The sequence below is a fragment of the Halichoeres trimaculatus genome, unplaced genomic scaffold (assembly GCF_033239565.1).
Source record: "Halichoeres trimaculatus isolate MK-OKI-2021-1 unplaced genomic scaffold, fHalTri1.1 fHalTri1_scaffold_10, whole genome shotgun sequence".
Classification (NCBI taxonomy): domain Eukaryota; kingdom Metazoa; phylum Chordata; class Actinopteri; order Labriformes; family Labridae; genus Halichoeres; species Halichoeres trimaculatus.
The window spans coordinates 23587512-23605319 of NW_027437187.1; the positions used below are offsets into that span (position 1 = coordinate 23587512).

General features: G+C 41.8%; 1 protein-coding gene across 6 annotated transcripts in view; it reads right to left on the reverse strand.

Moving 5' to 3' along the window:
• The window catches only part of LOC141796564 (genetic suppressor element 1-like), a 44899-nt gene that overhangs the window by 6513 nt on the left and 20578 nt on the right, over positions 1–17808 (reverse strand). For 5 of the 6 annotated variants that reach the window (XM_074677760.1, XM_074677761.1, XM_074677764.1 and 2 more), the window contains 6 exons: positions 10608–10787; positions 7628–7827; positions 5177–5343; positions 4884–5084; positions 2754–2909; positions 1648–1949 (listed from right to left, as the gene is read on the reverse strand). In XM_074677760.1, the coding sequence (XP_074533861.1) occupies positions 1648–1949; positions 2754–2909; positions 4884–5084; positions 5177–5343; positions 7628–7827; positions 10608–10787 (1206 nt within the window). Of the gene's footprint in view, positions 1–1647; positions 1950–2753; positions 2910–4883; positions 5085–5176; positions 5344–7627; positions 7828–10607; positions 10788–12662; positions 12771–17808 lie in introns of those variants that run through there. The other variant, XM_074677762.1, reaches the window with a different exon arrangement.

Consider the following 17808-nt stretch of genomic DNA (forward strand, 5'->3'; position numbering starts at 1 on the left):
AAAATAAAAATCAGGTGCAACATATTCTCCAGTTGACATAGTTAATCTTGTAGGAAAAATCATCAAAAAAGCAACAAAGTCTGACACAAAAATGCTACACCATGTGCATTTTACTGTGTTTGCAAGAGCTGCTGTCTTTATAAATACTCACTACATAGGTATAAATATCAGTGTGGTAAAAGGAAAAGCAGCCTAACTAATTCTGCATTTACAGACCAACTCTAGTAAGAAACCTTGAGTCATTGTAAGCAGAAGGAAGCATGAAGAGTGTTGAGCAAATTTCCCCGTACACTTGATTAGATCATGAGATATCTTGTGAGTGAAGTTTTGACCTAAGGTTGACTCTCAAAGGGAGCGTTGTTAAGCAGATTTGGAATACATTGCACATTTTAAAGAAACACTGAGCTATATTTATCATATAAAAATGGTTATTCTGGTTCATTACCTAGCTAACAGTGTAAGTAATGATGAGGCATGCTGAGACCTGAGTAAAAGAGACCAAGTAAAAGAAAAGTTGCAGAGAAGAGGAACTTATACACGTACTGCTGTTACTCTCATCTGTAATGCGGAGGAAAAACAGCAAAAGCATTAACATTTGACCTGTAACTCTTCTTAATAACAATAGTAGCTTTAAACAATTTCCCAGCTTTGATGTTATCAGCTGTGTGTGGCTAAATGCTACATCAGCCATTAAAAAGAAGTAAAAAAATGAGGGAAAAGAAAATAAACCCCCAGGAGAAATTTATAGCACAGAGTTTGGTTGAAAGTGTTAAGGTTAATCATATATAACTGTAAAGCAGGCTAATTTCTAGACGTTAGCATGACGTTGTGAAACTCTGTGAAACTATTTCACATATCTACCCACTCACTATTCATTATCCTTTACTGAACATATTACTTGTCTCTTTAATCATGACTAAGGTCGTTAATGTTGATATCAAATCTCAAGAAAATCTGTCTAGTATGAAGCTTAGCAACATCAAGCTCAAAATTTGAAGCGACCTATTCTTATAAAGGTGAGCAATTTATTTTACCTTAATAATTTTTTTTTCCACTTTTTTTTCAATGGCTGATGTAGCATTTAGCCACATACTAGTGTGAGGAAGTTGTTGAAAGTTACTGTAAGGTTAAATGCTTATATTGGCTGTTCTCTGATGAAACTGTCAAATGTGTTGTTTTATTTTGAAATATAACAGGATGTTTCTCCAGGTATCTACTTGTAATCTTAAATCAGGAGTATCATTATTGCTTCATCAGTTTCTACTTGATACTTTCAATTGATTGAATTGATTTCTAACTGAACCTAAAACAGTGCAAGAGGAGTTGGGTTTCAGCTTCTAGTCTTGAGTGTGACATCAGAGGAAGATGGCCCCCAGAATAATTTGATAAATGTGTTGTCATTAGATGAACTTTTCTCCATCCAACCAACTTCCCACAATCCCACAGGGCAAAAAGTCATGCAGCTCCATGTGTATGATTAATTTGTTTACATTTCCTAAATTAAATTGTCTTCCACATAGGAAGGGGTTGAAACACGCTTAATGCCCTCTGAAACAGTTTCCTTTACTCCAGGTGTTTGTTTCTGCAAACAAGATGTGTGTGTGTGTGTGTGTGTGTGTGTGTGTGTGTGTGTGTGTGTGTAGGTACCCAGTCTGTTCGGGGTCAGCCTCTCCCCGGGCCGGGCCCTGTCCTCCGGTGGTGCCCTCCGAGCCTGCAGCTCTGCCAGGTAGTGGCTCTCTGCCGCTCTGACCATCTGCTGCTGTCTCTCCCTCTGTCTCACCTTCTGTCTGTCCAGCTCCCTCTCCCTCTCCCGCTCTCTCCCCCTCTCCTCCTCCCTCTCCCTCTCCCTCTCCCTCTCCCGCTCCATCCCTGCCTCACGCTCCCTTTCTTTCTCTCGTTCACGCTCTTGCTGTCTCTCTCGCTGGCGGAGCTCATTCTCCATCTGCAGCCTGTGGGGGAGGTTGACAAGTAAGCACACACACACACGCACACACGCACACACACATGCAGGGGAAAAGGTGAGAGATGCAACACCCAACATGAGGCAGATATCAACCACACACTGGTAAACCTCACACAAACACACACACACACTCACAAAAACACACACACACAAATTTGCACACAGTCTCTCCAGTAACCACAAGGAAAATAATCCATACACAGCATGACTGAGCAAGAGCAGATGAACACTTAATAGGTATCCACAGGAAAAGAGGACACACACACACACACATTAAAACACACACACACACACTGACATATGCAGTACAGCACATTCACAGGCAATCAACAACGCACAAACAAACCTACAGGAAACACAGGAGCTCTCACAGAAACATGATAAATAACATCGTAACACACACTATTCCCCCTGTGGATGATGCTGCAGGGAAACAATGTGTGCAGCGACACTGAGAAAGGTGCTCAAAGACCCAAAAGACGGACTTCCCTTTGCCTTTTGTGAACGTGTGTCAGTTTTCGTGTGCAATATGTGTGTGTGTGAAGGGCAGTATATGTGATAAGTGTATAGGAGGCTCTGTGGGGTGTGTGCTAAAAATATCACACACTCAGCAACCTGTGCCTACCCTGCAGAGAGAGATTACACACACAGCCCTGCAGACAGAGGGAGGAGAGAGGGAGTGTGTGTAAATGCCTCTGAGTGTGTGTGTGTGTGTGTGTGTGTGTGTGTGTGTGTGTGTGTGTGTGTGTGTGTGTGTGTGTGTGTGTGTGTGTGTGTGTGTGTGTGTTACCTCTCAGCAAGCACTGCGTGGTTCAGTTCTCCAGGGTAGCGGCCTCCAGGCAGGTGCAGGTGGAGGGCAGAGGGGTGGAGAGGAGGAAAGGTGCCCCCTGCAGGCACTGAGTAGAACTGTGACCGCAGCGCAGAAAGACACAGAGATTCCTCCATCCTGAGACACACACAGGGAGGAAACTCAGTCAGACTAATCACATTTTACTTTGGTTTTTGTTACACTTACCACTCACAAGAGCGTTCTTTTTCTCCTTGTATTTACAGTTAATACACTGTAGTAATGTCTGAACTGGGCCATTCAAAGGCTCACCATTTGTTTTTCACAAGGGGCAAAATCTAGTATTAAAAAAATGGAGCCTAAGCAGAAGTGATAAAAGCTGCAGTTCATCAAGTGTTCACTTGAGGCCGGCTTCAGAACAACAAGAAACCACATATACACCAAGCCAAAAAAAAAAAAACGTGTTCAGCCTGGTTCAAATACTAGCTTTGTGACTGTACCAGGAACAGACAAGTGTCGTCACGGAGACAACTTCCATTTATTACACTATTACTATTATAGCAAGGGTCTGCAACCTGCAGCTCTGGAGCTTCATGCGGCTCTTTGACTCCTTTGCAGTGGCTCCTTGTAGCTTTAAAAAATAGTATTGAAATAAAATATTTTTATATTTCTTACAGAGGATAGTTTTACAGCCCTGATAAAAAAAAAAAACCTAAATCTACAAAAAGACAAATTTGAAAGAAAATACAGATTTTAATTCTGTGTGGATGGATTAATTTACTGACAACATGCTTAAAATACATGAATGATATGTGGAAAGTCATTTATAAACAGCAAAAAATGATAAGTTGGGCGATGTTATCAAAATATGTCATCAAATTCAAGTATTTTTTTAATTGAAAATTTTTGCAACATTTTTGAAAATTCATTTAATTCCAAAATGTTGGAATTTTTTATGCAAGTTTTGATATTTCTCTTTTTAATTTTTGCAAATTTCAGAAGTGTAAGTTATCTTTCCAATTTTTCTTTTGTTTCCTTTTTTAATATTTTGACAAATTTTTGAAATGTCAAAAGTTTTTCTTAAATCTTTGTAACTTTTCAAAACCTCAAAATTTTTGATAAATTGAAAATTTAAAAAAATATTAGTTTTGAAATAACATTTTTTTTCTAATTTTTTGTTAATTTTTGAAATTGTTGCAGAAATTAAAAAAAAAAACACAAAACTAAGACATCACATGTTCAAGTCCATAAATTCAAAAAGCTTTTTCTCTAGGTGATTTTATTATTTTAGATTTTAAGAACATATAAAATTTTATTCACTGTTTTTTTCTTTATATCGGAGATAAAGTAGATTTTGTGGATCCTGAATGGCCTTTAATCCAGGTGAGCTGAGGAAAAATGGCTCCTATGAAAGTAAAGGTTGCAGACCCCTGATCTATAGTTTTTAATTATCTCAGGAGGTTAAGTTGTGGATAGATTAGTGACCTGCATTTATGAGTTAAACAGAGCTTCATATGCAAATAAAAGCCTGAAGCAACAAAAATACACACCACTTTTACAAATTCTTAACAAGTGCGTTAGATTGTCTCTCATAACTTTTGATTAAATTCTATTATTAAAAAAATATAGTTTGAATTGATCATTGTTTCTTGCCTTATCCACACTGTGAGTCTGCTGCAGTGCTCTAACAAAGCTCCGCTGTCATCACACCTTTGTGCCTTCATACTGATCCCACAACAGCACAATACTGTAGTCTCAGTGTGTGATTTCACATTATGTTACAGTGTTGTGGAAGCATGGGAGGTAAACACACAGCAGAAGCTTCACATAAACACACACACACTCAGGGCATACTGTTCAGCACAGTGATCCTGTGTCGCCTTTGTAACGCCTCTGTTACAACCTTTGACGCCAGCACAGTGGTAAGAAAACTATTACGACACTCAGATTACAGGTGAGATGTTAATGTGGCGTAAATTACTTGAGTGGAAATATGAAAAAGATGTGACAAGCAGAGTATCAAAACAAAATCATTCTTTTCCGAGCTGCACCTCCTGACCCATCACATCAGACTCTCATAATGTCTTATCTGGACACAAATAGAAATCAAATCCTCAGATTCAGAGGTGTTACCTTGGTAAGGACAGTGGGTGGTGCAGGTAGGCAGGGTGGTAGTAAGCAGCAGCAGCAGCATGAGCGGCAGCAGCAGGGTCTAAACTGAGGGGTAAGGAGCTAAGCCGGAGGTCATCTGAGGCGGTGAACGGCCTGAGTGCTCTCAGATACTCCTCTGGGACTGCACCAGAGGGCACCACGGGGTGCATCTGCCCGGGTAAACTGAAGAACCAGTAAAAGAAGTATTACTTTAAAAAATACTGTTCAGCTTTGTCAAATTGAGGGGTACACACAGCCCCAGTAGTTGCACTTACCTGAGACTCTGTAATCTGGGGTCTTGCATGATGGAGCTCGGGGTGAGGCCAAAGGGGTGAGCCAGAGGGTGAGGTGAAGGGGTGGCTGGAGCTCTGTTGTCCTGCTGAGGCTGGGTGTTCTCAGCACTCACTCGCTCCCGACTGAGGCCCTGAACACTTGGCTCAGCCTGACAGGGAGACAGACAGTGTGAGAGCTGACAGAGCTGTGTGTGTCTGAGAGGTCTGAGCACATGTTTGACTGGAAGTGAGGAAGAGGAGAGTTTAGTTTAAAAAAAAAAAGAAAAGGAAGTTGCTGGGTAAAACCCCTTTGCTCCACCCAGGAGCTCAGCGGAGTAGAAAAGTGGGTCTGATAAGTCATAAGAGGTCAAGATCAAAGTGGAGATGATCTTAATATCTGGCTGACTGCTCTACTGTTAGCTCTGCCTGCCTGTCTGAGAGCTCCACGCTTAGAGGACAAGGCTGCTTTGATCATTGATCGATTCAATTCTGACCTTGACTCAGAAATAAAACTCTAATGAAGGGAAAAAACTAAAGAACAAAATTGTGTTTTGGAAACTTTTTGTGCATATTTACTGAGGAGGCCGACACTGTAAGCAGGAATGTGTGCTATGCATTAATCTGAAGAAATGAAGATTTTTCCTGGTATCACAAATTTATGTTGAATTGCTGATGCAGATTAAAAAAATCCAGCATTTATTTAAGAAACATTCATTAATCTATTTTTTTTGTAAATAAACATTACTCTTACCAAAAATAAACTTAAAAAAGCAAAGTTTTCTAACCCCATTGGCACATTATTTTACTTTTTACAAGCAAATCAGGCATCAATTTTGTATTCTAGTTCCTTGAAATAAGACATTTTCTAGTCTTGACAGGTAAATCTGGCTCATCATAAACCAAATAGGATTTTTTTTTTTACTAAAGCTATGTCATAAACACTTAACTAGATTATAGTTTTTGCAGTATGAAAGACTTTGAATGGCTCTCCTATGAAATGTGCTGTCCATATAATCCACACAGTAAGGCATGTAAACTTATGGTGCTACCTAATATTTTGTGGGTGCTTCTAAAGTTTTCCTGATAGTCCCATTTTTTTGTAGTTGTGAGCACCAGATAGTGCTATAAAATGTGTTCTGAGCCCTGGTGGATAATTATTCTCATGGAAATAAAACATATGTTACTGCATGTTCATGAAAAGAACATTTCTCATCCATTGTACATCTTGTTGCCTCAGCAACAGACAGCCGTACAGGTAAGATGGACCTCAGACAAACCACAAACAAATGACTTATGCCAGCAACACCCAATCTGCTACCTGAGTTCAGTACAACACTTGACTTGCAGTGATATATCTGCACTTTGCATGTGTTTGCATTGTTTTGAATGTGCTGCTCATGGAAAGCAGATACTGACCATCAGCACATCCTCTCTCCTAAACCTCTCTTTATCATTCAGCAATCTGCAGTTCAAACAATACAAACAGCACAGAGAGTGTCTGGAGAGCAGCCACCACATTCTTTAACCTCTGACCCCCTCAGACAGCCAATGGCCTTCACAGATGCACCGTTAAACACCCAGAAGTCGTCTGTGTTTAAATTGCTCACGTCCTTTGCCTTGCTCCGTAAGACAAGCTACACACATCAAGGACAAACACTGAATCCACGCAAAGCCTTCTCTCTGTGCTCATTCTTACACTCCCTCCCCTTCTTTTAAACATCCTATTTTCTGTTTTCCTGCCTCCCTCCCTCCGTCTTTCCCTCTGAATGTCTGAATGGAAGCCCCGGGCAGGCCGAGCCACAGAGTGGTCTTTGTGAAGGGGGAGAAAAGCCGCTCTGATCCAGGGGGGAAGTGGCGACAGTGGGGGCTCACCCCTGCATTGTGTGAGGGGGCCTAGTTCCTTGCCCCACCTTTAACTCACAGACACACACAGACACACACTCATATACACAGGTCCCTCTTCACATCCTTGGCCCTTTTTGTGGTGAAGGGTCAAGTGCACACACACACACACACACACACACACACACACACACATGCACGTGTATACACACACTAACACTGCAGGAAGCTGAACACAATAGGTGCCAGTCTCTGCAGCCTCCAGTGTTTCTTTACAAACCCCTCATGTGTTGCTGCAAAAGACTTGAACTAGGAAGAGGGGGCGAGGCAGGGCAGTGTGAGGATAAAAATGAAAGAATGTGACGAGACAGAGAAAGGGTGAGTGAAAGAACAGAAGGAGAGGAAGGAAGAAAGAGCGGGACGGCTGGTTTTGACAATTCTGTTGACAAGCACTGGGACTATTTCTCTAATGTAGGGAGCAGCAGCAGGACGCTTAAAAGAATCACAAGGAGACAGACAACATGAAGTTAAAGAGAAACAGGCAAAAAAAGGAACAGCGGGTGATTTGTCTCAAACTTGAAACCAGCAGACCTGATAAATGATGTGTCTCACCTTTCTTCCGTCAGCTCGCCACAGGCCGTTGCTGGTCTTTGTCGGGGCAATGGTGACTACTGGAGGGGTGCTGGGGACACCGTGGCCTCTGGTCTGACCAAGAAGGGGCCCTAAAGAGCCACGCTTGGGGGTGGTGACAGGTGAGGTGTGGCTGGTGGCCGGAGAAGAGACAGGAGACGACTCACCACTGAGAGCAGCACCTGAGGCCGGAGAAGAGAGACATGATTAATGACAGGAAAGAAGAGGGAGGAATAAACCACAATTATCAGAGAGCTAATCGGATTAAAGAGATTTCAGGATCAAACAATCCCTTCCACCTGGCATAACACAGACGGCACATGAAAAATAAAGAAGAAAACTATCTTGTTTGTCAGTGTTCAGGCCTGCAACAAGGTAAAAAGTGATTCAATCATCCTGATGAAAAGCATTTGGGAAAAATGTGACAGAATAAAGCAGGGTGAAAAAGACACAGGAGGCAGGAGAGGAGGGAAAGAGTGTGACGCTGATGGAAAGAGACAAAAATCAGATAAACAAAGAACGAAAAAAGATGTCATAAATAAACAGGATTGTAAGGAGTGATGATAAAGGTGATAAAGACAGTTTCTGTGCTTTTGCTCCATCATTACTCCATTACTGTAGCACTGACTAATCGACACGCACAAAGACTTTCAAAGATAGTAAGAAGGCAGCATAATGAGAGGGAGAGAAGGTGGGATAGTAGAGCCTTGGGTAGAGATGGAGATAGATAGAGGAAGAGAAAGGGAGATGAAGATAAAGAGGAAAAAAGAGAGGGAGAAAAGAGGGAGAGGAGAGAGCTTGTTATAATTGGCTGTAATTAGATTCTCATTATTAGGAGATGAATGGAAACGGATGAAGGAAGAGGCAGAGATGGAGAGGTCGGAATAGGTCAGCTCTTATTCAACACCTTCATTAGGACACCAATGAGCTGAAGACACACAAACACACTCACACACACACACACAAAGAAAGAAAAGCAACCAGGCTTTAAATTATTTCACAATAATCCACAAAACACCGCATTGGACAGTGATGAAATGATCTACTTGCTCTGATGTTGGCACAGTGCTGTACAACACCACCCAACAATCATTCATTCAAACCTCATTCTCATCCTACAGAAATATCTCAACTCCAGACTGACTGTAAGAATGATATCTCTGTCAAGTCCATTAGTAAATAATGACGCTATCAGCAACCCTTAAGAAAGAGTTGTGGCTTTACAGTGTACACCAACTCCATTATTTAAAATTCTGATCCAAGTTTCTGGTCCAAAAAATGACCAGAAAAATGACCTGCCATATTCATTTTTGGGCTTCACCTAAATTCTTGCATAGAAGAGCCTCCATGCTCCAATTACTGACATTTCCTAAATTATGTTAACTCCTGAATTCTACGACAGGAGCACAAAAGAAAACCAAGTTTCAAAGTCAAGAAATTCCTGTTAGATATAAGGGAAACAGTTTTGAAACTTAAAATCTCTCTACAACTCTAATTTGTTGTCGGAATATTTGGCAAAAAGCTTTGACCTGTACACCCAACCACACAGACTCACAAGGAAAATCTGCTTCATAAAAGTTTGTGGGTGACATGTTTTTTTTAACACACCCTAAAATAAAAGGTTAAGAAAAACTGAACAATTACTCTAAAAGTGAATCATTCTCCAATCTCAAAAGCATCACCTCTCTAAAAAAATACAAGCTCTTGGTCTGTTAGGCCCTGTCCTGATTCGCTTATGAAACTCCTTCAGGTATTCACAAAGGCTGGCTTCATCAGCACCACCAACTACGTCATAGGCATAGACTGTATAGAACACGGACGTAGTCTCGCCAACGTCACCCGTCTGTTTCTGAAACGGAAAATGAAGCACATCGGCTATGGCAGCCATATTGGTAGTGGCAGGGGCTTCACCTACAGCCATAGGGCGCCTGTCGGTCACGTGACCCTCAGCTGTGCCTCTTATCAGGGGAGCTCGCGATCTTAATATCCTCTGAACGGCTAAATTAGAAAAAAATTCACCCCCCGTTCAGTGGGTGCAGGTAGTAAAATTAGCGACTCAGAAAGGAGACGTTTTTTGAACCAGGTTTTAAATAGGTTAATTTCTGCTTTGAAAACTGCTTTTTTTGGCTTGGTGTGTATGTGACTTCTGGTACTTCTTGGTCCAGCCTCAAGCGAATACTCGAGAAACATCAGATTTTAGCACTTTCGAGCATAAGCAGTGAAATACCTGCGGGATTCTATCAATCCTACTTCAATGCAGTGCTCTGTAAGTCCTGATACCGACTGATGTTGAAGGTCATTCACCGTCTCTATAAACTATGAGTTGCAAGTTGAGCTGTTCAGTTCGCACCATCCTTTTCTGCAAAACACTGCGCTAAACTTGACTATAGCATCAAAACTGAAAACAGCCCGGTAACACATCAAATATGTCCCCTCTCTGTAATTTTACCAATACAGAAATTGAGCACCGAAGTTTTTCAGAGGTCGACGTTCGAAGACAGAGGCAGTTCCTTTAATGTTAAACAATGTTCAGTTTGATAAACTGGTAATAAACTGTCTGACAAAAGATACAGGATTGGATGTTCAGAAAAGCCAACAATATCAGCACAGGTTGTTCTCTTAGGGTTTGACAGACAAAAACATGTTTGCTGTCAGTGGGTGTGTGTGTGTATGACTAAGCTTACTTTTGGGTACACATGTCAGACTGACGACCAGTTAATTGGGGACGGCTTGTCCAACTGGAAACAAAGGTGATGCCGATAGTTGGAGGCAGATTCACGGCTCAGTGGTCAAGGTTGTGTTCCAGGGAGGCTTCTAGGGAGGTAGTGTACATTCATCCAATGTCCCAAAGAGTGACCCAAGTAAACGTGTATGCGTGTGTTTGTGCTCAGGACCATGTTAGATCTCCAAGACCTGACTCACTGGAGATCTTAAGTTTTAAAGAAAATCGATCCTTGCTCACCTCTGGGATCCTCTGCCTGTTTGGCCAGTTTACGCAGGGCAGCAGCGAATCCGGAGTTTGCAGACTGGGCAATTGTGTTCCCATTGGTTAGAGGGCTGAGGGGACTGACAGTAGCCGTGGTGCGAGTTGCTGTGGAGATCATTCCTAATGATGGTGATTTATTGGACTCATTGTTCATACCTGAGGAGGAGAACAAAAAGAAAATGAGAGGTTTGATATATGAAGAAATTTTGATTTATTAGGAGATGGAAACAGATGATTCAGTTGGCACAAGTGTGTGGCTCTTTTGTTAACAGAGGACCCAGAATGTGACAGAAAGAAAGTATTGTCTGAGTTTGAACACAGCTGGTATCTCATTAATCTAGAGTGAATGAAACTCATCATGTACAGTTCTCAAAAGGAATAGACAAGTGTGTGTGCATGTGTGTGTGCGTCGTATTAGCCTTTGTGTCTGGACATCATAGTGAGCTCATACGCGTGGGTCAGCTCCACTACAGACAGAGTGAAGCGAGTGGAGCTGTGTCAAATAGAGCGGTGACCCTAATAGCAAATCACACACATGAGTGAACCCATGTCCATTTCCTCAAGGGAGCCAGCCGACACATCTTAAGACCTTGGTGGAGTCTACACGCAAACACCATCAGCTATCAATTCACTTTTACACACACAGACACACAAACACACACACACTAATAATCAGTAAACACATTGATCCACTGACTGGTGGACCCTTAGAGAAAACGTGGATAAGGTAACCTTTTATCTTCACCTCTACCCTCTTACTGACCCACTAATGTTAATTACAGCTGGAATTAGCCAGCAGCCCCCTGCCTTCCTCCCAGCCTGCCACAGCAATGACCTCATTACCACAAGACATACACAAACACATACACACATGTACTGTATGTATACACCTATCAAACAAACACACACTCTCCACAGGAGGGACAAACAGACAGCAAAAGTAGAAAACACACATGTGCAACATTCATACATGCACATCTGACACCATGATTGATTTTTTTCCTTTTTTTCTTTCTCATCAACACGGAAGATTAAAGGTTATCTGATCTCATGTGTGGGTTGATTGACAGCATAAAATAATCTTATAGGATGTCTCCGTTCTGACTGGCAGCTTTCAGGCGAGTGAGAAAAAGCAGGCTGAAGAAGCTGTCGGGCAATGTACAGATTGAGGGAGGAATATGAAGAGAGAGAAAACAAAAGCTAAGAGTAGACATTAATTACGACCTTTAGAAATCTACGGTCAAATCAGAGTTTTAACAAAGTCTGAAGATTCTGGGACTCTGTAAGCAGCTCATTTGTAGTTTATAATCAAAAAGTTTAAACACACACCCATCCTGCTTACAGTTAAAGTCATTTCTATACATCTATACATCCTGAGATCAAGTATGTTTCTTTCTTTAAGTGTGCTTTTCTGGATGTTTTGAGTACACGCTGATCATTTTCTTTATTTACTGTTCTTTTTTGTGTCTGTGGCTGCACTTGTTTTTACACGTCATGCCAATGAAGCAAATTGAAATTGAAACAGACAGAAAGGGAAAGGGAGATGAAGAGAGTAAAAGCTCAGATCCTGACAGGCTGTGTGTGCGTGCGTTCGGTGTGTGTGTGTGTGTGTGTGTGTGTGTGTGTGTGTGTGTGTGTGTGTGTGTGTGTGTGTGTGTGTGTGTGTGTGTGTGTGTGTGTGTGTGTGTGTGTGTGTGTGTATCTCTGTCTCTGCTGAGCCCAGCAGTCAAGGCAGAGATGATAAGACAGTTTCTATCGACTCTTTCTCTCCCTCCCCTCCCTCCTTTTTACTCACTCACTCTTTCCTTCCTCCCTATCTCCCCCCTCTCGTTTATCTCAGCACACTGAAGCTCATTTAACAAAAGCCAACACAAATAATCTCCCCTCAGCTTTCTTCCTTCCTTTTTTCTCTTTACAATCTTTTCCTCCAGGCTATTCCTCTGATATTTCTCCCCCTGTCATTCACAAACATAAACACATGCTAACATATGCATGTCCACATAATTCAAACATGCAAACAGACACACTCACCCTCCCGCTCACTCTTCTCCTCCTGCTCGTCGTCTTTCTGCTCCTCTCTGAGACTCTTTCTCTCTCTCCCTCTCAGCCTTGCAGCTGCTACGTGGTCACGTGACCTTTTTCTATCCACTTCCCCCCTCCTCCTCCTCCTCCTCCTTCTCTTCCTCCTCCTCCTTCCCCTCTACATCCACCCACCCCCTCCTCCTTGCCCTCCCTCTCTATCACCCTCTCATCCTTTCTGCTCTCTTCTCTGACACCCTTTTTATCTTTCTATATTCCTTCTTTTCTCTCCTTCCCTTCTGTCCTTCTCTTTCTCTCCCTCTTTCTTTTTTTCTCTGCTTTTCATCCTTTCTCCTTTTGGCTCCCACTCCAAGCAGAGGGGAGGTTGGTGGTGGTTGTTGGAGGATGGGGGAGGTAGAAAGAGGAGGAGGAGGGTTTATAGTGATGTCTGCGTGTGTGTGTGAGTGTATATGTGTGTATGTGTGTGCGCCTGCATGTGTCTGTTAACCCTCCATCCATCACCCTGTCTCTCGCTGCTTGTCACCTCTGCCTGCTTTCAGGGCAGGGGTGAGGTGGGGGAGGGGGAAAGCTTCTGACAGTGACCTTTCACCTCTGAACTCTGACCTCTGCTGGCCCCAAACAGCAGGATGTTTGAGAGTGAAACACACAGCAGCCCTAAATACAAATTAAGACATTTAACTCCCTTTAGGGATGGTTTCTGAAGTGATGACTGGATGAATAAACACAACTCAGAGGCCACACCAGCAGCCCCCATGAGGCTGTAACACTCAGAGCTCAGTATAAATCTATGGGATGGATGAAAAATGAGAGAAAGCACAAATAAGTCAGAGCTGAAGACGGGGCTATTAGCAGTGAGAGTTAGTAAAAACAAATAAATGTATCCCCAAGACAAAGTAAAGTCACTTAACAAAACATCTAAGATATCATTTAAGGCATTAAACTGTTAAAGCTAGAGTCTGAACACTAACAGGATTACAGTTATATTGTTACAAACATGATAATATACTTTACAACTCTAATAAACATCAATGTTGCAAGAGAAGCTTACAGTGATGTCATCTGCATCTCTGCATCTGTTAATGATTCAACTAATTTCTTTCTTTTTTTATCTTAAAGTTCAAGTCCTACTGATTATACAGGTGCAAATATCTGATCTGTTTGATCCTGGGTCAAAAAAATACAAAAAGTCAGGTCAGGACTTCAGGTTAGGCTGTACGTTGGTAGGGGAATGTGCCTTTAATCCCACAGCCCAAGGTTCCCACATTCCTAAGATTATTTTTAATTAGGCTTTATGTTCTTACATTTTTTAAGTTTTTTTTTTCCAAAATCTGTTTTTTTTTGTCTGTCTTAAAGAAATGAAAAAATGGTTCAGCATCCATATGCTCTGCTACAGCCAAAACCTTTTTGATCAGCCTATTTAATTTTTTCTGTGATGACAAGACATGACAGAATGACGTGAGATTGTGATGATTTCCGCTGTTGATAATCAAAAGAGAATTACTCAATCATTCATTTATTTATCATAAAGTGCTTCCAGAAAATCTTGGGTGATGTTAGGGCTTAAATTGAAGGGAAATGTGGAAATACAAGACCTAATTTAGAAAACTTCATAGAAATGTGGGAACCTAGGGCCTAATTGTAGTGAAAAAAGTTTTAGAAAAGTGGAAACATAGAATTGACACTGTTTTTAGATAGCTAACAGGTAGAGCTAATAGCTGCGTAGAATTGTACTCTGGATGACTAAACCAAGAGCAATTAACCCCTGAAACATGACAAATATAACTACATGAAAAGTTTAGTTTTTACATAAAAATGTGAGGGTAAAAAACACTGCAGGCACTGTTCTGATTAGCATCAGCTAATGCTAACATGTCATGATACAAGTGGTGAGTTCAGACATGTCTCCGTCAAATAGATACATGTTTACAGTGCATTCAAAGTACATTTGAATTGTGTCTTTGGTATGCAGTTTGGAGAAAAATAGAAGAAAAAAATCTCTGAACAGTATGAACGTTGTCCCTTTGTACTTTATCCAGCTTCAGTATATTTTCGACCAAATCACACCTCAGTCTCTGGTAGGTATCATCCACCTGCTGTTCACAGAAATACTCCAACCTGTGCCACAAACTAATAATAACACTACCCCCAGCTTCGCCAAAATGGATTTTACATTCTGTGTGACGTCATTGATCCTCACACCAACACGCCCACACGCCCACACACACACACACACATACACACATACACACACTAAAACTCAGCTCAGCATGATCCAAGCGATATCAAACACAGCGAGCCCTCTGTGTTTGACACCTATTCCGTGTCTCTCACCCTGCTGCACTTTTGCTCTCGCTCTGTAACCACTCACAAAAACAGGTTAACACCCACCGCACAGGGGGGACTGCAAGGACAGCAGGGGGGGACCTGCTCTGCCCTGTCAGCTCATTAAAAGAGCACAATGTGTGTATAAGCGTGGAAGTGTGCGCTTGAGCAGGGATGGGTCATTAGGAAAGAAGAAGAGGCTGAAACAAACTATTTTCTCTTTAACTTTCATCACAAGAGCATGCTTGAGTGTGTCCGTGTGTTTTTGTGTTGCTACAACATTAACACATAAATTGCGAAAAGTTCCTGCAAAGAAAACCAACAAGTATGCGCACACACACACACACACACACACACACACACACACACACACACACACACACACAGAATTCTCTTTCACAACAACAAATTTGTTCAATTCAAGTTTTATGACATTATTACTTGGGTTCCTACAAATGACGATAATCTCAACAACTGCTACTGCAGCCATCACAATAGCTGGCAAACTTTTTTATTCCCTCTGACAAGCAAATATACGAGAGAGAGTGAGAGAAAGAGAATCAGAGGGGGAGGAAAAGTAGCCAAATGTTTTACAGCCTCTTAAACTTGTCTGTAATAGCAGTCAGAGTGGCGTCAACACAGCAGTCTCCAGGGTTACTCCAGGGGCTGCTAAATGGCTTTACTAGCTTGAGTCACTCTTCAGCTCGCTCAGAAACACTTAACACTTCCTTACAATCTATAAACAACGAACACACTCCCCCTAGTGCTGCATCTCACACTCTCACACACACAGAAACAGGCATTAAGTTTATTTTCTCATGAGAAACACACACATGTAAAGCAGTGTGCGCTAACACAAGCATGTAAACAACAAGCTGAGTCAGGATTCAGGCATCAAAAAGTGTACGCATGTAACCCAGGGGGACCAAACAGCCAGAACACATTTATAATGGTGGAGTAAATGGGGCAGAAAAATCACATAATGTTATAACCAACACTTCCAGCAATGAACTCCTCAGCAAGTACATCCAAAGATGATGAGCCTCAGCAGAGAATTAGCAACAAAAACAGAATTGAGGAGGAAGCATGAGAAGTGAAACAGCCATTATTTTGTTCTTTTAAACACTGTCTGCTATAGCAGAGCCATGTTTACGGTGCAATCATAACAGGAATAAGATGTTGGTGAAAGGTCTATAAATTATCACAAGCACAGTTTGAAGACAGAGCTGCTACAACTGGAAAAACTTCCCTTGAACTCAGACCCTTCCCTCCCTTGACTTCAGGTAGCTTCTCCTCTTTTCACGACCTCTTCTCTATGGCTATAATCAGTGTTCTTGTCTGCAAACATCTTGTCACTGTCTATCAAATCCAAAAAGCAGATATAAATAGCAGCTGTTTGGGGAGACTAACACTTCTCTCTGTCTGTCCGTGTTGCTCTGCTTTGTCATTTCCCCTCTCACTGTCTCCTTTTCAGTCTCTTACTGCTCGTTTGACAGCCTCTCCCATCACGTTGTCTGCTTTTCTGTTTCAGCCTCTGTGTCATCGATCTTTCCTGCAGTGTGTGGCTCAGTCTCGACGCTCTGATATGAAGATGAAGCAAAAAGATAAAACTATCTGAGGCAAACCACTCTTAACTCTGCTGGGGCGCCTGGTTGTGTCTGGCTGTTGCCTGCAGGTTTCTGTGAGTGTGTGTGTGTGTGAGTGTGTGTGTGTGTGTGTGTGTGTGTGTGTGTGTGTGTGTGTGTGTGTGTGTGTGTGTGTGTGTGTGTGTGTGTGTATGTGTGTGTATCCTCAGTGGAGGTGTACACAGAGGGTCATCATGTCACCAGGTGCCGCCACCATGATGGCTAGACCTCCAGCATCTGAACAAACATGAGGGGTGGAGACACGCAGACACACTCCTGTTGCACAAAGGTGTGGGAAGATGAACAAACAAGCAGATGCACACAGGATGACCTGTCATGCTGTTACTGCTGCTGCTGCTGCAACTGGATCAGGTGTAACTGAAGTGTGTACTAAGAGGTGGACCTGCAAAACTACTGTAGTTGCAAACAATGGAGTTAGTGTTCAAAGCGTAACATCAAAATGAGGTTTGGGTCAGCAGAACAGAACTGGCAGTTGTTTTAGAGGAAATAAAGGTTGCAGATTTGATGGATTATTTCCTCATTCATGAGCAGCGTGCAAGTTAAACTGGAGCAACAAGAAAAGCATCCAAAGAAGTCAATTTCTGTCCCTCCCCTCATTACCTCAGTCCTCTGAGTCAGTATGTACCTGACGTCTCTTGTTGCCTTAGGATGGTGGTTACAATTTCAAATTCCATTTCAAACAGACAAACCACATCAGCTATTTGAGATTGATAACAGAAATAGGCATGGTACAAATAATTATCTTGAGGTCAATAAATTGTTTTTTTCTAAATCATAGTAGCTCATACAACCGTTTATTATAGTGTTTCATTTTCCCAAATTGCATCTGTAGTTAACATTCATCTTCAAGTTCAACAGTTCAAAAAATGAACAAATCATTGATATCAAGCTGGAAATGGAAAGTTGTGAAACACCCCAACGACAACAGTAAAGTTTCAACTGTAATGAAGTTACAGGAGATTAATTAGGATGAGAAAATGAGACTAAAACCACCAACAAAAGACAAACCAAAATGTTTATCATGATGAATCATTTTTGAGTTATTCAAACCAGCCATTTACTAATCAGGAGAACAGTGCAAACATTTTTGTATGAAAGAAAAGCAGAGGTGCTCCAGGCACTATGTGTTTACAGTAGCCTCTCAGCCTATCTATAAAACAGGGAGGTAA